Source organism: Lithobates pipiens, unplaced genomic scaffold, assembly GCF_037356315.1.
Source record: "Lithobates pipiens isolate NorthernLeopardFrog02 unplaced genomic scaffold, aLitPip1_a1.2 Scaffold_16, whole genome shotgun sequence".
NCBI lineage: Eukaryota > Metazoa > Chordata > Amphibia > Anura > Ranidae > Lithobates > Lithobates pipiens.
Genome location: NW_027507748.1, coordinates 456,467,573 through 456,488,640, shown reverse-complemented (window position 1 = coordinate 456,488,640; position 21,068 = coordinate 456,467,573). Strand labels below are relative to the sequence as shown.

At 40.4% G+C, this 21,068-nt stretch overlaps 1 protein-coding gene across 1 annotated transcript in view; it reads left to right on the top strand.

Moving 5' to 3' along the window:
• F10 (coagulation factor X) overlaps positions 1-10,598 on the top strand; it is a 37,179-nt gene extending 26,581 nt beyond the window's left edge. Inside the window, exons 7-8 of the mRNA XM_077482860.1 lie at positions 2,691-2,808; positions 8,498-10,598. Of these exons, the coding sequence (XP_077338986.1) occupies positions 2,691-2,808; positions 8,498-9,045 (666 nt within the window). The 3' untranslated portion in view covers positions 9,046-10,598. The remainder of the gene's footprint in view (positions 1-2,690; positions 2,809-8,497) is intronic.
• Positions 10,599-21,068: the final 10,470 nt, after the last annotated feature.

Genomic DNA, 21,068 nt, shown 5'->3' with positions numbered 1-21,068 from the left:
TCAGGTTTGCTACACTCTGCTACAAGTGATTAAGTAGAAGGAGACTCAGAGTTATAATAATTGACTGAACTAACTGAGAGATCTTCATGAGACTGTTATAATCACGAGCCTGAGATATTCCTATTTCAACCGAAGCGTAATATTGGTACAATTTGATCATACTCGGTATATCACCACATGTATGGCCATAGGAGGTGCCTCTATCTGTTTTATTGTTGTATGTATGAGTATGTCTGGTTTTGTTTGTTGAAAGTCAGGGTGTATGAACTGTGCAGATAAGGATGATCTTTGGGTCATCTTTGGTTAATGTTGTGTAAACATCTAGGATCGATTGATGCAATTCAATCAAGGTTTATTGTTTTATGTATAGAAAGAAATAAAAATATTTTTGATATTAATCAAATGTCCTATGTGTGCACCGAAACCTAAGGTAGCTACTTTTCTTTTTTCCTGGTGATGGTACGCAAGTTAAAAGCGGAACACAACAGCAAGGGAAAAGTCTCTTTTCTTTCTTTTTTTCTAAAAGTTTTAATAAACAAGTGACTTTCCAAACTACGAATCATTATCACGAATGTCTATACATACATAAATAGCGAATTTCAATGAATACGAACGAATGAATTAGACACTCTATGAATAATAACGAATTATCCGAAAACGTATTAACGTAACATAACGAATATAACAGAACGAAATGATGTATTTTACGAATGACAACGAATCGAAACGAAACAAAATTTTCCGTTGTGCACAAGTCTAGAAAACTGGCTAAAAGACAGAATTCAGAGAGTGGTGCTTAATAATTCTTACTCTGAATGGTGTAAGGTTATCAGTGGTGTACCCCAAGATTCAGCGTTGGAACCCTTATATTTTAATATCTTTATAAATAAAGGATCTGGGATTAAAAGTACTGTTTCAGTCTTTGCAGATGACACCAAACTATGCAGTGGAATAATGTCCTTACAGGATGTCTCCAATTAACAAACTGACCTCAATGCACTGTCTAATTGGGTGACTATGTGGCACATGAGGTTTAATGTTGAGAAATGTAAAGTTATGCACTTGGGGGCTAAGAATATGCATGCATCATACATACTAGGGGGAGTACAACTGGGGGAATCCATAGTAGAGAAGTATCTGGGGGTTTTGGTAGATCATAAGCTCAATAATAACATGCAATGCCAAGCTGCGGTTTCCAAAGCAAGCAAAGTAATTTTTTGTATTGAGAGAGGTATGGACTCCAGTGAGAGCGATATAATTTTGCCCCTGTAAAAATCATTAGTAAGACCTCATCTGGAATATGCAGTTCAGTTTTCCTCCTGGAATCCGTGTTTTGGCAGAAAAAAATGCTTGATGCTTGTAAACACATGTAACAGGTTTAGGTGCTTAGACACGTGTGTTTAGACACATCAAATGTTTGGGCGTTAATTTCATTGACCAGAATAATAATTTATTCTGGCCAATAAAATGAATGCTCAGGTGCTAAACGCGCCTAGTGTTATTACACGTTTAGACTTGTTTGCATGCATTTACAGGCATTAAGCATTTTTTCTGCCAAAACGCCTCTATTCCTGGAAGCACTGGCAGTGGTTTTTTTTTTCTGCCTCTAAACTCCTCTAAATGCCTATGTGTGCAAAAAATAAAAAAAAATACAGCCACCCCTAGGAGCAGTGTTAAAAACATCCAGTGTGCATGAGGGCTTAACCGTTAATCCTGATTAGCCGTAATTATTTCTTACTTCACTACTACTCTTAACAAATGTTTTTCAGATTTTTGTGGTAGTTTTTATATTTTTTTAATACCTTTAGTTTTTCATTTTAAAAAATGCACAAAATTTAAAAAAGCACCTTTTATTTCAAATTACTAGCTCTGCAAATTTAACTCAGAACCTAAAGGTCAGGGCCCTCTTTAATATTGATTGGACCCTGGGCAAAAATTTTCTTGGGGGATGCCCCCCCATGCAATTTCCCTCTCCACCTGCTGTATCAGATCAGGTAGCAATTGTGATTGGTTGCCAGCGGTTACAGCATATGATTACTGCTTACTGACTGGTGCTAGAAGTTGCAGCACACATTACAGCTCACTGATTAGTTGCTTGAGATTACAGCAAATTATTTATGCTTGTTAATTGGTTGCTAGAGATTACTATACAGTAATACTGCTCGCTGATTGGTTGCTAGAGGTCACTGATTGGTTGCTAGAGGCACATCATTTCCTCTCTGCAGGGAAACATCATATACATATGAATGTCGCCTTTATTTACATATCAATGCCAATGGCCACAGCTATTTGCTTAGTAATGTTGCCGTTATTTACATATAAATGCCGGTTATTTACATGTAACCACAGGGTCTGCAGGTGAGTACACAGCAATAGGGCAGAGCTGGGCAGCATTAGTACCAGCATTTCACACTTAGCAAGTATGAGTCAGCTGCTTTGGGCCCCACAACAATGACAGGGCCCAGGGCAGCTGCCCCTTTTGCCCTGCCTTAAAGATGGCCCTGCTAAAGGTAACTCAGTTGGGTTCTCAGAGTGCCCCATCTAAGTGCTTTATAGATCTGGATGGAGTTTTCCTCTATATTTTTTTCATGCCAATGCTAAAAGTACTAATCTGTGTCAATGAAAGTTAAAATAAAGTATAAAAAAAAGCTAAATAATCTTGGTAAATTTGCCTCTATACATCTCCATAGGCTCTCTTGATAAGTGAAGATAATGAGCCGTTTTGTGGTGGAACAATCCTGTCCCGCCAGTTTATCCTCACTGCAGCTCACTGCATGAATCAGACCAAATACTTCAAAGTTGTTGTTGGTAAGTTTTAGAGAAGACCATATTCATCCCTGAAATGTGAATAGGAAACACAGCCTGTTTGCTCTGTTTTTCATTTTGTTATCATAGTATATAGTGCACCGGGACACTTTCAACATTTTAGTCTGTAATCTTGTCTTGCCATTACACGTCTTCTTGTTTGCTGGAAAACCCACCTCACTAAACATGACCTACACAAAGCTTACTGGACTGACTTGCTATGTTCCTCAAAGATAAATTCCAGGTATGGTATATTTTTACATTGGTCTAGCTTTGACAAATGTAACTACTATGTATATGCCATACTTGGCCAATGCTCCTGGAAGCTGGAAATCAGTAAAGTAGACACCACTACTTCAGTGATCTGTACTTGCTTCAAGGGCCTGTGCTGAGCAGCCGGTCTGATGCATTGTGCACACAAAAGGTTGGCTGCACAACACGGACACCATACAGAGAAGGCTTTGCATTTTCAGAATGAATGCAAGGTGTTTTTTTTTTCAAAGTAATTTTTGTTGAAAGAATTTCCACTTACAATCCACAATTATACACCTTACAAAAATTTTGTTAACCAAAAATACACTGTTACAGTTGTCTTGAAACATATTTTTAAAACTCCGGCTCATGCACTTATGATGCTGTGTATTGAGCATAAACTGTGTTTAAATTACTAACCCAACTTTTCACCACATTACTAGTAACCAGCAAATCAAGAGATCCGATTCATTGCCAAAATGAAAATAAAAGAGATATAATATTTAATATACTAGAACAGTAAAACTTTCACTTAATCTGTCTAGTACAGATCCAAGGTTCCCATCTAACATAGAAACGGGCAGACTTACCTTCTATGTTGGCCATAATCTGTTCATATTTCAATGTTTTGTCTACTTTTTTAATAACTTCGCTGATATTTGGAGAACTAGTCGATTTCCACTTGTTAGTAATTGTCAATCTAGGCGCCATTAAAATCTGTAGCAAGGTGTTTTTTAGTTGGACAAGGTGGGGAGGCAGAACAGTGACGTCACACTCCCCACCTCATCCAGTCAAAGAGAGATGCAATAGCAGAGAGAAAATCTCTTTAACTGATGCTCCTTCCCTGTTCAACCAGCAAGCTGGTAATGGAGGAGATGGCACCCCTGTATTTTTTACTGTAACAGATAAAGTGGGGTCAGTCTCCTCGTCATGTTGTCTGATGGGGTTGTATAATTTACAGGAACAAATAGACAGAAATCGTTTGGCAGCTGTCTTGTATGTTTTGTTATGGGTGAACCCATAAGTGCCAACGCAGTTATATATGAGAATTGGGTGGTAGTGTACATAAAGAGTTTATTTATTTAACAGTCAAAAAAGAACAAGGAACAAATTCCCCTGCAGTGGGGTTTTTAGGCAGCAAACAAATAATAAATATAAGAGAATATTAAGTAAAAAAAATTTTGAATGTTTATTGATACATAAAAACATATGGCACATTGGTTAAAAAATTATCTCCACTGGACAATTGATGAAAAATAATAAAGAGCAACATTGGGGCAGCACAGTGGTGTAGTGGGTAGCACTCTCACCTAGCAGTAAAAAAGGGTCGCTGGTTCGAATCCCAACCACGACACTACCTGCCTGGAGTTTGCATGTTCTCCCTGTGTCTGTGTGGGTTTCCTCCGGGTACTCTGGTTTCCTCCCACACCCCAAAGACATGCTGGTAGGTTAATTGGCTTCTGTCCAAAATTGGCCCTAGTATATGAATAGGGACCTTGGATTGTGGGCTCCTTGAGGGTAGTGACCAATGTGAGTGTACAATGTACAGGGATAGGGACAATTGTAGATACTCACTCAGGTTGAACTGGATGGACTGGTGTCTTTATTCAACCTTACTAACTATGTAACTATGTAACATTAATTAGAAATGGGTGTACATATACAGACAACAATTTCACATGAACACTGTACGAAATTACAGACAGTAGGAATGTAACCCTGACGCGATTCAACCCACGATATGGGTCTTCTTCAGAGGGATGGTCTGCTATGAAAGGAGAATACCATAAGTATATACATTGAAAGTTACTTCAATACAGTATAAGTATCTAAAATCCTAACATAATTACTGAGTAATGTACATCCAAGCAGATGGAAAAACATTCACAGCAGAAATCCTTCTCAAAAAATAAAATAAAGTAGACCGCTTATCTCTCCCCCCCACAGCCCAGACGTTCCCAGCTGTCTCCGTGTACCAGGAAAAAGGCAGAGTCCAATGGTGCGGCTTGCGAGAGATCACACTGTTCACTCCTCTCCAATGGATTCCATAGGAGGGAGTGCAAACATCGACAGCCAAAAGGCGGAAGGGCTTCACCTGCAGCAAAATTCAATGCGAATGTGTGATTAGCGTTGCTCGCTCAATAATTAAATGAGCAGGCAACCAGGCTGCATTATTGTGAAATGCTTATTCATATAGTTCATGAACGTGCCTGTGAGTGTTCAGCATGCAAAAAAGTTTTGGATTGTTCCACATGCCCAAGGAAGGTATTACTTACCCACAAAGGAGAGAGAAAAAAAGGGGGGGAGAAGAAAAAGGGGGAACGGACCATGTGTGATGTGCCAAGAAAAGAGTAAGTGCACAATGATGTCAACAAGAAAAACAAAAAAGTGTGGTCATGCTGGAAAGTGAAAATGTCTGATAAAAGTAAGGTAGAACATGTGAGACACAACCATGAAAAGTGTTGAAGGTGACAAAAAAGTGCACTGAGAAAATAATAATGAAGGAATGGCTGATCAGGTGCATGTGTGTGCATTACATAACCAAAAGTGCTTGAAGTGAAGTGTTACCTGAATTAATTGGTACGTAGATAAGGGACCCTCAGAAGAAGGGGGGGACTGTAAGAACAGACCCAGCCCGGGATGGGTCATAGATACAATCACCCTCTAGTGTTCAGAATCTAAGAGGGCCAATCCCCTAATCTATGAATAGATCAAATGTGCATAAAAGTGTTGTTCATTGGTGTGTTAAACTTACACACAAATTGTGTCACTTAAAAAAAAAATGTCAAATGGTATTCAATAAGAATAATCAAAGTAATCAGAAGTACCTACCATATAGGGGCTGAGTGGTCTTGTGGTTTGTTTCCTGTAAGGATAAGGCTAAATGTCCCTCCATATGTGAGGGACATTTATAGTGGCCATAGAACGCTTGCACATGCGCAGACAATCGACAATCAGCAAGTCCCGCCCCCCCATCGGCCTATCCTAATCCAACGCTGCATGGTCGCTATGGCGGCAGACCTTCTATGGTCTCCCCGGCATCCCGGAAAGGCACGAGCGGCCCCGTGATTACGTGAGCCCCATCGCACTGGCATGACGTCTGCGGGGCCCCACGCATGCGCTGTGAGGTGCATTGTCCGGGGATGTTCCGGGACGCTGCCGGCAAGGGGAAGTTCTCCTGTTAAGCAGGTGGTACCAGCCCAGATGCCCACACTTGGAGACACAAGGGAGGGACCCGCACATGTAAAGGTCCCTCCCCCCCTTGCCGGGAAGTCACGCCAAACGAGTCCGCCATCCCCGGGACGGCAGCATATGAAACTCAATGCGCCCCCTTGGGGAGAGAACAATGTCGGTACAAAAAAAAAAAAAGGGAAGGATCTGATGTACTATTCTCCAAAAGGTGCCAAGATCTGTAATTTTCATTCAAAGTACAATTATCCATATATAATTAGTATGTATACACATGAAATAAAGCGACAGTGAATATCAAAGGTTCATTATGTTATTACATAAATGATTAGAAAGAATTGTTATTATAAAAAAGTGTAAGAAATATATAGCCACATTAGAACTGTCGCAGGCAAAACATTCATAATGTGGCATTAAGGGTGAGAGGGGAGCAGCGGGGAAAGGAAGGAAAAGAGCAGGGGGAAGGGGGAACAGGACATGTATCATAAGGTCCTGTTGTTACATAGGACACTGTTTGCCAATCAGTCTCTATTGCATTCTTCCGGATGTAAACCCTTTTAGAAAAGGGGCAAAAGGCATTGCCTCATTAAGTCTGGGGTAAGAGGGGGCATTTCGTTTAAATATCCATCTCTGCTCGTGTTGGAGCAGTATTTTATTCCAGTCCCCACCTCGATCTGGAATGTGTATGCGGTCAAGTATGGTAAAAGGCACGGTAGGCATTTTATAATTGTGTACAGCCACCACGTGTCGCCCTATAGGTAGATAGTGATTGCCAATTTCCATACTGTAAATATGCTTGGCTATCCGTCGGTGGAACTCCTGTTTGGTTTTTCCGACATAGAATCCCCCACACTCACATTCCATGAAATACACAACCCCCCCCCCCCCCCCCCCCCGTGGTTGGCAATTGACAAAATGTGCAGATTGAAAAGTTGCCCCATTTGGTAAACAAAAAACTTTGTCCTGCCTAATGTATTTGCAACAAGAACAGTGGCCACAAGGAAAAGAACCAAGGGCCAAACAGTGTTTTGCTCTCTTTTTATCATTTCTGTACTCGCTTTGGACCAACTTGTCCTGTAATGAGGTGGCCCGTTTATAGGTGATCAAGGGACGCATTGAGATAAGATTCCCAATCTTTGGGTCGTCCCTAAGGATAGACCAGTGCTTTTGTATTTTTTCCTGGTACACGGTGACAGCTGGGAACGTCGGGCCCCCTGTGTGTGTGGGGGGAAAGATAAGCGGTCTATTTTATTTTATTTTTGGAGAAGGATTTCCACTGTGAATGTTTTTCCATCTGCTTGGATGTACATTACTCAGTAATTATGTTAGGATTTTAGATACTTATACTGTATTGAAGTAACTTTTAATGTATATACTTATGGTATTCTCCTTTCATAGCAGACCATCCCTCTGAAGAAGACCCGTATCGTGGGTTGAAACGCGTCTGTATATGTACAGTACACCCATTTCTTATTAATGTTGCTCTTTATAATTTTTCATCAATTGTCCAGTGGAGTTCATTTTTTAACCAATGTGCCATACGTTTTTATGTATCAATAAACACTCACATTTTTTTTTACTTAATATTCTCTTATATTTATTATTTGTTTGCTGCCTAAAAACCCCACTGCAGGGGAATTTGTTCCTTGTTCTTTTTTGTTGATTTTTAGGGGTGAGCAGCACTCTCCAACCTTTTTGGTAGTGTGTTCTTTTTTTCATAAGGCCGCGTACACACGCGCGGACTGTTCGCCCAACTTTGTCCGTCCAACAGTTTCGGCAAACAGTCCGCTCAAACTTAGCATGGACGGACATGGCCACACACGACGGACGAACAGTTTGCTGAAACCGTGCGCGATGACGTGAACGGCACGTACGACGGGACGAAAAATACGACGTCCTATACACTGCATTATAGCTTTCGGCGTGAAAATCCTTTCTGAGCATGCGCGCAACTTTGTTTGACGAACAAGCCTACACACGAGCGGGCTGTTCGCTGAAACAAGGTTTCAGCGGACAGTTTTTCGGAAATTCCGAAAAACCTTGTCCGTCCAACTGTCCGCTGAAACTGTCCGCTGAAAGCCCACACACGAGCGGACTGTCCGCCCAAACACTGTTCAGCGGACAAAGTTGGGCGAACAGTCCGCCCGTGTGTACGCGGCCTTAGTGTTATTCCATAATTGTATTAAATTAACAAACAGTATGGTCCCCTTATTTGTAGAGGTTAAAAATTCTGCTTTGTGTATTTTTATAGGAGAGGTTAACACACTAAAGAATGATGGCACTGAATCTACACACAAGGTTGAGAAGATAATTGTTCATCCAAAGTTCGTTAGGGCCACCTATGATTTTGATATGGCTGTAGTGAAGCTAAAAGAGGCCATTAATTACACCGATAATATCATTCCGGCTTGTATTCCTGATCCTGACTTTGCAGATGAAGTACTGATGGCCGAAAGGCAGGCCATGGTGAGCGGATTTGGACGTCTTTTTGAGCGAGGAGTTCAGGCTACAAAGCTCCAGATGCTTAATGTTCCCTATGTGGACAGGCAGACTTGTAAAGAGTCTAGTAATTTTAAAATCACAGAGAACATGTTCTGTGCTGGTTACGACAAGGAGGTGAAAGATGCTTGTCAGGGAGACAGTGGTGGCCCACACGTCACACCATACAAAGACACATACTTTGTGACTGGTATTGTTAGCTGGGGAGAGGGCTGTGCACAGCAAGGCAAGTATGGTGTTTACACCAAAGTATCCAGATTACATAAATGGCTTAAAGGGGTGTTTAGAAAACATCAATAACTTAAGGCAATGTCTACTGCTTCATCAAAAGGTCATTAAAACAAAAGCTGATTTATATAAAAAGCAATTCATTAACATACACCTAAATACACATACAGGTTCTCAAACTTTGATAAAACTGCACATAATCAAAGTTGATTTGACATTTGCTGTTTTGATAGCTTATTCCAGCATACTGTCTTATGTTATCAGCATGAGCTTAATTCAATTCCTCTTGGCTTTGGTGCCAAGTCCGGGCCTCTCTTATCTTATACAAACCACTGTGTAGACCATTGGATAAAAGTTTTACAAAATTGCAGATAACAGCAGATAAAAAAAATTACTATGGGATATAAAGGAAAAATAAATGTGGCTTTATTCTGAACTGAATGTAATGCTATAACATGATTTATAAATAAGGTAGGGGCTATGGTTATGTATTATGTATAGCCTCATGGACCCATGGCCCTTACTGCAACCCGTGAAGTTAATCCCTGGAACAGCAAACATTTCAGTAAATAAAAGTTTACTTTCATGTCCTTCAGTGCGGTTATATATTTTTATAACCTCCTGCACTATTTGGATGAATTTCTGAAATTGCTGGCAATAAATCGATTCAATTTATGCCTGCCAACATTAATGTGATCATTAGAGAGACCCTCTAATCTCCACTTATTTTACATATATCATCATTAAATACCAGCACTAAATAAAACAGAGAAGTAGCAATGAACTAGAGTATATTTACCACCTAGAGGCTTCATTCCTATACACATTGATTGTACAAGGCCACAGCACAGTTTCTTTTTTTTTTTTTAAACCAGACTCCAGCCAGATATTATTTTGTTGGTGCTGGAGATGAGATATAAGCATAATAAAAAAAATATATAGTAGAGTGGGAAGGGTTAGGACCTCTGTGAGGCTTTCTGTCCGGATGAAAGGTGAAGTCAATGGGAACTCAAAAGCAGCTTGAGTCAGGTTGAGGCAGCTTAGAAAAAAGGTCAAATGCACTTTCAAATAAGCTCAGAGGGATTTCAATCTGATAAGCATTGAATGCTGAACGTACATCACAATAAGCTGCATATGCCCAGCAAAACATATCCTAGCGCTGGAGCAAGAAGTGTGGGAGATCCCTCAAATAGGGACCCGGAAAGCAATGACAACCTGACAGAAGTTCTAAACTGTACCATTAATATCTCAAACTAAAAAAGAAAAGTTTTGAATGAAATTACATTATAATAGTAAGCATGCAAAGCATTTGCAAGTAATGTGAATGTACTGTATATGTTCATTTGATGGATTATATTCATTTGTTTTAATAAGACAATAATTCACCAACGCTAACCTGCTGAAATGATATCAAAGTAACGGACATGGAACGCCTGTGTGAATATACTTCTGGCTGCTAAGCTACTTTGGAATATTTTACCACAAGCTGTAAGGCAAACGATGTATCATTTTAGAGTTTGCTCACATTTGTATGCATATTTGTGAGGGGTTACTTTGATTACCTATTTTTTAAGCCAACATTATGTAATACATTCATAAATATATTTAATAAAAAATAATCATTCTGTGTAGTGTTGTTACATAAAATATAACGTCTTATACTTAATGTAAATTAAATATTTCAATACAGTGACAGTTTCAAAAATGTGGACTGATACACATGGATGAATGGTATGATAATGTGTGTGCTTTGTTTGCAAACTATTGTACTAAATTACTGATATTAAAACAAAATCTTCTATACCTGCAGCTACAGCAATACTGAACTGAATGCACTAGATCGCGGGTGTCAAACACAAGGCCTAGGGGCAGAATCGAGCCTGCCAGGCCATTTCATGTGGCCCTCACACCTCTCCTGCAACTATGGCACCCCCCTAATCTCTGTCTCCACCATGTTTCAGCAGTTAGCAGCAGAGAGGAGGAAAGAACTCCTCCATCAGATCTTGTTCTTCTCTGTGCAGCCACACAGAGGCTCATCTTTAATACTCCCCCCCCCCCCCCCATCTTAGCAGTCGGTAGCAGAGAGAAGGACAGAACTGCTCTGAGAGATTCTGCGCCAATCTGTGTTACCCCCTAGCCTCCGCCTCCCCTGGTCTCAGCATTCAGCAGACTCCAGCAGCTGACTCCAGCCTTCCTCTGGTCCTCCTCCAGATCCCGCACTTTCTACTTCCCAGCTCCTCCCCCAGCTTCTTCGTGGCAGCAGCACATGGTAAGAGGGGTCCACTATGATGTAAGAGACCCATGACTTCTGAAAGTGGGGGGGAGCTCTTGACATCTGATGTAAGGTGTGATGAGGTGCTCTGGACATCTAGTCTTACAGATACAACTGGGCCTTTGAGGGCAATCATAATGCAGATGTAGCCCACAATGAAATTGAGTTTGACATCCCTGCACTAGATGATAACTTATGCTGGCCATACACTATACAAAAAGTGTTAATGGGCACAAAAATCGATAATTGTTGGGACAATTTTGAAACAAAGGACATGTTTGGAAATTTTCTGCTGAACGAACAATAAATTGAAAGATTAATGTTTTTTCCCCATCTGAACTGTTTGCACTAGGTATATGTAAAAAAAAAAAAAAAAAAAAATGTATTCATTTATGTCCACTAAACAATTTATCAGTCATTACAAGACGGCACTATCGTTTGCTCTCACGGCCGAATGTCCATATTTCGAAAATGGGTTCGGCCAATTTTTCATATAGTATATGGCCAGCATTACTGTATCATAAAAGTTTCAGTACAAATGTGATCTCTTTTTTTTCCACAGAAAACTTTATCAAAAGGTATATAGAAGCATGTTCAAAACTACAGACTATTAATAGGCAATTTACAAAGTACCACACAAAAGTACAAAGTCGGTATAGAGCCCAAGGTATGTAAACGATCTTCAGCTCTATAATAGGGAACACTCCCCAGAGATCTATAAAGCCTCATGAAACAAAATTAAGTAACACAAGTCAATTAAACTGAGTTAAAATGTTGATAAAAGATTGCTGAAGGAGACATGTATAAGGAATAAACAGCAATTTGTATCTCATAACAAGGGTATAGTGAGCCTAACTTCCAGAATGCATAGGGAATACCACTGGGCATCATGGGTTGGGCATCCAGAAGTGGTCAAACGCTGGAAGGGAGATATATTGTGCTAAGAAGAGATGAGCAAAAATAAGGGGGGAAAGGGGCAAAGAGAATAAAAAGGGAAACAAAGAGGGGAGAGGAGGAAGGAAATAAGGGGAGAAAAGTGGGGGAGGGGCTCCCCAGGGAGTATAGCAAAACAAAAAAAATAGAAAAGATTTAAAAAAAAGAGAAGCTGAATAAAGACCTACCTGATATCCCAGTCCAGTAAATGCCCTCGGCATGTTGTTTCAAAGCCGGACCCTACTAATATGGGGATCTTAGATAGAACCTCTGCTAATTTCCAAAATGGGAGATTGGAAGAAAAGCGGCCAAGGTTATGTCCTTTCAGCCTAGGAGTCAAGGGGGAATACTGATTAATTGCTTATATTCTTCAATGGTTTGAAAGTGAAGCCAGCATACCCATCTACTAGTACATTTATAAGAGGAATTACAAGCAATGTGGATTAATTCTTCCATCTCCGCTATTTTATTTGAGTGGGCAGGCCAATAATGGATGGTTACGATTTTCAACATTTACATATGTCCCAGCCATTTGAATTGCAGTGGGAATGCCACAAATGAGTTCCCGAAGTATTGGGCTTGTTGCAAACTGTTGCAAGGTTAAAGTGGTTGTAAACCTCTGACATGAAATATGAACAAAGCATATCCTTCTATACTGTGTACTTGTCTCCAGCCAAAGAACTGATTATTATTTCTCTGTGCTGCCCTGTGCCTCTGCTATATGCTCGAATCACAACTAAGGGGAGGGAGCTTTAGAACACAGAAAGGGAATAGAAAAAATAATAGAAAAAAGAGGGCGCACCAGCCTTGTGCATTATCCTTTGATATGTTTATTAAAGGAAAGAATAAAAACGATTCACATGCATGTTAAAGGAACCCCAATATAAAATCCTTTAACTTGTGGCAATCCATCTAATAATAGCAGTCTCCAGATGACGAGGAAGAGGACATAAGACCCACTGCTGGCTGCCGTGTTTCGAAGGGATACCTTCTTCATCAGAGCTTCCTATCCTGGAGGGCAGCAAGGCCTGAGACATTTAGATTACCCTGAACTTTAGATCACCTAATCAACACACTTGTGCACAAGAATATTTGTTTGCAGGTCCAGCACACAGCCTGCGGTCCATATTCTCAGCTCTGCTTTGCTCCTGAGTGCTGTGTGGAGGTGGTGTGTCCTTTCCCTCCAATCTGCTCTCAGAGCTCTCCTCACTGAGCTGGAGAGCTGAGAAAAAAATCCTTTGATCTGTGTGTTTTTAAAATAATCTACAGAAGAAATAGCTGCAGATAAACAAGTAGAACTTATGTAAGAAGATTTGTTTAACCCCCTTCCTGACCAGAGCACTTTTTACAATTTAGCACTGCGACGCTTTAACTGACAATTACACGGTCATGCAATACTGTACCCAAACAAAATTTGCATCCTTTTTTCCTCAAAAATAGCACTTACTTCTGGTGGTATTTGATCACCTCTGCGTTTTTTTTAAACAAAAAAATTGAAACAATTTTGAAAAAAAATAAAAAATTTTAACCTTTTGCTATCGTAAATGTCCCCCAATTTAAAAAACTATTTTCTTCATCAGTTTAGGCTGATATATATATTCTTCTACATATTTTTGGTAAAAAAAATCACAATAAACGTATATTGATTGGTTTGCGCAAAGGTTATAGCGTCTACAAACTATGGGAAAGATTTATGCAATTTTTATGCCATTTTTTTACTAGTAATAGCGGTGATCTGTGATTTTTAGCGGTGTTGCGACATTGCGATGGACAGATCGGACACTTTTGATACTTTTTTGGGGACCATTGACATTTATACAGCGATCAGTGCTATAAAAATGCACTGATTACTGTATAAATGTCACTGGCAGGGAAGGGGTTAACACTAGGGGGAAATTAAGGGGTTAAATGTGTGTTCCCTCAGTGTGTTCTAACTGTATGGGGATAGGACTGAGTAGGAGAGGAGACATATTGCTGTTCCTACTTACTAGGAGCAAACAACATGCCTCCTCTCCTCTGACAGCACAGGGATTTGTGTGTTTACACACACAAATCCCCATGCTGGTGCGCACGATTGTGCGCGGCCGGCGGTGAACGAGACCGCCGGGCCGCGCGCATTGAGTCCCCCGCTGTACAGCGGGTGCACGTGCGCCCTCTGGTGGCCAAAAAAGGGGAACCGGTTAATCTCTGTGCATCACCTGAGGCTAGGTAATTCACTGGGTATATGTAATAGTTTACAACCATGTTAATGTAACTTGGCCAAATTTAGGTGGTTCCTTATGTGTCCAAATTTTTAATTTTGAAGTTTGGGATTTATGTTTTAAATTAATCTGCACATCATTCCTATTTTTTAAACAATAGTGTGTTTCTGCTCTAAAGTGTAATGAGTTATCAAAAAGCTGCACCTACATATCACTGAATACCAAAAGTGATGTGAAAAAAAACATACCGGTATATATATATATATATATATATATATATATATATATATATATATATATACATACATACATAAATAATAGTATGCTTCTGGTTACTATGCAAGAAAAGAAATACTGAAAATGTATCAATATACAATCAAACACTGAATTAAATAATCCATTAGGTCCAATATGGAAATAAGTCCATGTGCCAATAGCAATGTAAGCATATAGTGGAATGGAAGTATATCTAATTCTTCTCAAGATAATGATATATCCCACTGGGTGGCAAAACACGTGAATTGTTAAGGAATTCCACCATACACACATGCCCTCCACCGTAATCAAGCCTCTTACCAGATTGTTGTGATCCCCAATTACAGGGATCAAACACACATGAGAAATAAAGGAGCCCTCCGGGTGTCTCTAAATGGGATCAGTATGGTCCACTGGGTTTAAACATATAATACTCCCCAATACCAACGCCACAACTTTGGATCAAATTCAGACAGCCACCATAGAGGAAATGGAACATAGGCTACAGATAGCATGAATACTGCTACGTTGATTAAACCACTTAAGGACCGAGCCTCTTTTTGAGATTTGTTGTTTACAAGTTAAAAACATATTTTTTTGCTAGAAAATTACTTAGACCCCCCAAATATTATTTTTTTTCTAACACCCTAGAGCAGTGATTGCGAACCTTGGCACCCCAGATGATTTGCCATGATGCTCAACTACACTGCAGAGTGCATGAGCATCATGGGAAATGTAGTTCCAAAACATCTGGAGTGCCAAGGTTCATCATCACTGCCCTAGAGAATAAAATGGCGGCCATCGCAATACTTTCTGTCACACCATATTTGCACAGCAGTCTTACAAGCGCACTTTTTTGGGAAAAAATACACTTTTTTCAATTAAAAATTAAGACAACAGTAAAGTTAGCCCATTTTATTTATATTGTGAAAGATAATGTTACGCCGAGTAAGTTGATACCCAACATGTTGCGCTTCAAAATTGCGCCCGCACGTGGAATACCGACAAACATTTACCCTTAAAAATCTCCATAGGCAACGTTTAAAAAATTCTACAGGTTGCATGTTTTGAGTTACAGAGGAGGTCTAGGGCTAGAATTATTGCTCTTGCTCTAACGATTGTATGTGTGGTTTCGTACACTGTTTTCATATGCGCACGCTACTCACATATATGTTTGCTTCTGTACGCGAGCTCAGCGGGTCAGGGTGCGTTTCAATTTTTTTTATTATTATTATTTATTTTACCTTTATTTATTTGTTTTACATTGTTCTTTTTAAAAAAAAATTGTATCACTTTTAGTCCTAGTACAAAGAATGTAAACATCCCCTGTAATAGAAAAAAGGCATGACAGGACCTCTTAAATATAAGATCTGGGGTCAAAATAACTCAGATCTCATATTTACACTAAAATGCAATAAAAACCTCTGCCGATGGCTCTGGTAAGTGGCGGAGGGCACTCTCCCGCCGCTGATAAATGTGATCACGCTGCGAATCTGCTGCAAAGACCACTTTTATCGGAAAGCAGATGGTTGGCCGAAGACTTTGATAAAGTGCAAGAGCATGAAACATGTAGTCACGGCAACCAGCAGCTTACGATCCACAGTGCTTCACGGGCTTCCTGTTCACCCTGTCATCAGCGATGTGATGACGTCACCCAGTGCGCCTGGTCTGTCTGGCGTGGCTTTATTCTTCCAGCTTGGAGGCTGAGAGACGCACACCATTCATCACCCCCAGCATAGCCTGGCTTCCCTGTGCCATCAGCCTAGACACTGACCATAGCAGTCCGTGTCTACCCAAGTCTGTGTTTAACTATCTGCACCGTCGACACCACCCTCCTCTTGTTACCAGCTCAGGAATCTTCAGCTGTTGGCAGTGTTGTCCCTGCGTTTTGGATACATGTCTAGCTTCAGCCCACCCTGCTAATAGAGGGCTGCTCTCTCTCTAGCCAGTTTTTCACGCTCAACATGGCCAATATTACCAGCAAGCCATTTGGATTGTATTAACCCCTCTCCACCCGGAAGCCTTCAAGTGGTATAGTTTGCTTTTAATACAATTATTCTCATTGTGTTATATACCTCAACTATTACAGTTTCCAAGTTTTATTAACTTTTTTTTATCAGTCTCTGCTTGAACAATTCCAAGTGCAATAAACAAACATGTTATTCTATTTATGGTTTTTTATATATACTTTTTGGAATTGACCCATGAGGCACCATCTTCAAGTTGTCTTTTTTCTGCATAGCCATCGTTCCAGTGGTTGATGGCTGCACTGGGTTTGGTCCATCAAACCTTGATGGATTTTGGCATTTCACAAACAACTCATAGCTAAAGCGTTTATGGATTTTTGTTTTAGCATGGAACAGTTATGATAATTCGTCACCCTCTTTACTGTTTTCTGATGGCTGAAAGGCAGTTAAGAGAACCATTTAAAAAAATGGCGTGTGTGCCAAGGAACTGGCCACAAAGGGATAGGTTGTACCAGTTTTATTTTTCAGCCTATATGGAAGCAAGAAAAATGTACTGCTTATTGAGAAGCCTTTACAAATGGCTAGTTTTCACACATACAACTCTTGCCCACTGTTAAATTGGAACATCAGAAATTTTTCAAAACATATTTGGGATAAGAGTGTAACTGGATCATAACTGTAAGGTATTTACTATGTTCACTGTTTTCACAGTATGAAGATTTATACTCAATTTTGGCTCCTGTGACAGTGGTCACCAAGACAGGACATGAAGAGAAATCTCTACCACATTGACAGTAAAAGTATAATAGGAAAGGTTTAAGATTTGTATTTAATTTTTATTTATGCCCCATTAGATATAGCCTACTTACGGTGACACCCAACAGGATGAGAGGGGAAATCTCTTCATTGAGAATAAAGCAAATAAAAACATAAGAGAAGATACCTTGAATTACACTTTAAAAATATTTTGTGTCCTTTGGGTTAAACCTCTCTAATCTCCAAAAGTCCGGGCCTAAAATAATGCAACAACAAACCCCCAGAACTGCTATACATTTTACCATAAAGGAGGGGGAAATATTTCTAATCCCGCAAAGCCAGGTAGATCAAGTCTCTAGGTTAAAATGAACTTTGGAATGCTAAATAGCTTAGAAAAGTGCAAATATCATGATAGGAGTATTGCCTCACATGTAGAGGTCACAGAATGTTCATGTATATTGGAACAACTGAGGTAAGGACACCTTTACAAAGCCAGATTAGTAGGTTAACCACTTCAGCTCCGGAAGACTTACCCCCCTTCATGACCAGGTCATTGTTTGCGATACGGCACTGCGTTACTTTAACTTTGAATTGCACGGGCTTGTGACGATGTATCCAAATAAAATGTATGTTCTTTTTTTTTCTGTTAAAAAAAAATGCATGTTCTTTTTTTCCCACAAATAGAGCTTTCTTTTGGTGGTATTTGATCACCTCTGTGGTTTTTAATTTTTGCGCGATATACACAAAAGTCTGCCAATTTTGAAAAAAATAAATCCATTTTTTACTTTCTGCTATAAAACATTCCCAATAAAATAAAATGTAAAAATCTAATTTCTTCATCAATTTAGGCCAATATGTATTCTGCTACATATTTTTGGTAAAAATTTTTTTACAAAATCCCAATACGTGTATATTATTTAGTTTGCTCAAAAGTTTACAAACTATGGTATATTTTTATTTACTTTTTTTTTTTTTTACTAGTAATGGCGATGATCAGGGACTTATAGAGGGACTGCGATATTGCGACAAATCAGACACCTAACTGACACTTTTTGGGGATCAGTGAGACTAATACAGTAATCAGTGCTGAAAAATATACGCTGCCACTGTACTAATGACACTGGCAGGAATGGAGTTAACATCATCATTAAATGTGTTCCCAGGGAGTGATTACTAACTGTGGGAGGGGGGGGGGGGTTGGCTCGAGGAAGGTAAAGGTCCATGTTCCTGTTCAGGAACACAGGATTAGTAAATTCCCTTCTCATGGAATGACAACCTTTTTTTACATAGGCAGACCGCCGTTCTGCATTTCTCCTGAACGTTCAGCGGGTACCAGCGAACATAGTGTCCACTGGACCCGCTGTGTCCAATCACTCCCAGACCCGTAAGTTTTAGATCACGTACCAGGTACGTGATCTGGTGCAGAGCAGCCACCCTGCCTATATCTACGGTTGGCGTTCGCTAAGTGGTTAAACAACTGCAGTTCAGAGGAAACAGTACTTATTATTGTAATTGTACTGTAAGTCATAGTCATGTTTGGTCCAATACCATGGTAATTATATTATTATTAATAATAATCATTATTATTTATTTATTTTCATTATTTGCTGAAAATAATTACTCTGACACAAGGATCCTATGCTGACATCATTATTGTTATTCTGTAGCACCCTCTAGTGTAGAGTGCTAGTATGTACATAGGTTTTTCTGCAGTGTAGGTAAATAGTTTGGCTTGGATGGCAGCCAAGCCTGTGTGTTTTGAATCTGGGTAAGGGTGAGCAATCCTGGCTGGAATGACTCATCAGGCAGCACCTCTGGTACCTCCCTCTACTTGCTGGAACTTTACAGACACTTCCAGAAGAATGAGAGGTAGGTAAAGAGGAGCTGCTTGAAGTACTGTCAAAGGTCCCAACCAATCCATGGCCAAATTGGCTGGCGGGGGGACTTTATAAATACTCTGGGTCAGGCCATCAGGGACAGTGGAGTTCGGGTGAAAGCTGGGGAGGCTGTCAATTGGCCCTTAGGGTAACCGCCTGTTCTGGGGGTGTGACCTCAGGCCTGGGAGCTCGGGTGCAGGAGGGATCCTCTGACAAAACAATGAGGAGTCCTGTCCAGTGGTATGGGAGCAAGTGTGAGGACAGTAGGAGTCAGCAAGCACGTCTGGGAGATCTCCAAGGAAAAGACAGCTGGGTGGCTGGTAAGTAAGACAGTCGGGAAGGACTGAAGAGTGACAGTCTAAGAAGGTTGTAGAGTCAGTCTGAGTAGGACCGTGGAAGAATAGCCAGGAGGGCTAGTAAACGGGGAAGCTACAGCCAGGTGGGCTGACAGTACCTGAAGAGGTGGTGCTGGGATCAGTAGCCACAGGAGGAAAGCTAGATACTGGGACTTTTCTACACACCAAAGGGGCCCGCTGTTCCTGCCTGTAAAGGGCTGCAAAGGGATCTGACTGAGTGCCTTGTCAGATCCCCCAAATAGTGTTCCAGCTGTGCCTGAGTGTTCTGCAAGCAAGATTTGTGCAGTAGGCAGAACAGGAGTGTATATATGGACTGTATATAGTTGTGTCCCTGAAGAGTTCTTTTGCTGAAAAGTCAGGTGGGCGTCCCATAATACCCCTATCCCTATCCAAGTTGAATATATATAAACAGACACAAACAGTTGCTGGACTGTTTCCTGACTCAAGTGTGCTGTGGAAATTGTGTGTGCCTGGCTCTGCAGGGTGGGGGATCCCTATTTACCAGTGGCTCCTATGTGGGGGTAGGCTACAATTCTTTATTTATTTATTTATTTTTATTTGCTGAAAATAATTACTGTGCCACATTGACACAGGAACCAATGCAGACATTAATCAGAATGCCTGGATGATTGTTATAGATGTTTTAATTAATCTAGATGTAATGTATTTGGCTGTGCCAACATCAACATCTTGCAAGCAATACTTGTATTACCTTACCAAAAGCAAGTCTAGAATACATGACCAAACTAGACAAGAAGAGACACTGGATCATATCCTAAAAATTATTCCTTTACCAGTGGCTTTACACACATAAAATGGAGTTCACAACTTGCAGACTCCAAGAGCAACATAACAATTTTGCATCTGCAGATTATGAAGTAAATTTAAAGTGATTGTAAAGGATTGTTTTTTATTTTTTTTTAATCACAAACATTTCATATTTACATACAGAGTGGCCCCAAACATCCTCTTCTAGGGTCCCCCAGCTGCTCTCTTGGCTCCTCTCCACATCAGATAACCCCCTAGGAGAAGCATTCCTCCCGAGTCCAGCATTTACATCTATAGATACGAATGCTGGACTCGGCCCTGCCCCCCGCATTATTGGATTTGATTGAGAGCAGCAGGAGCCAATGGCTGCGCTGCTATCAATCTACCTATTCAAGAGCCAGGACCCCTTGGAGAGAGGTACAACGCTTCCCTGCTGAGGAGATGAAGGGGCTCAGGTAAGTAAAACGGGGGGGGGGGGGGCGGTGACTGCAAGGTGTTTTTTCACCTTAATGCATAGGAGGGTTCTACCCATTTAGCCCCTGGGGAAAAGACTAGAAGGAGATCTCAGAGTCTCTGCTTATATTGTGGCAACCATGGCCATTTTGTCGCTGATTGTCCTAACTGTCTCAGTCGCCTGTCAAATGCCCTCTAAAACACGATACACTGTGAATTGCTTTTCAGAAGCCAGTGCAGGTGTAAATGAGCCCTAA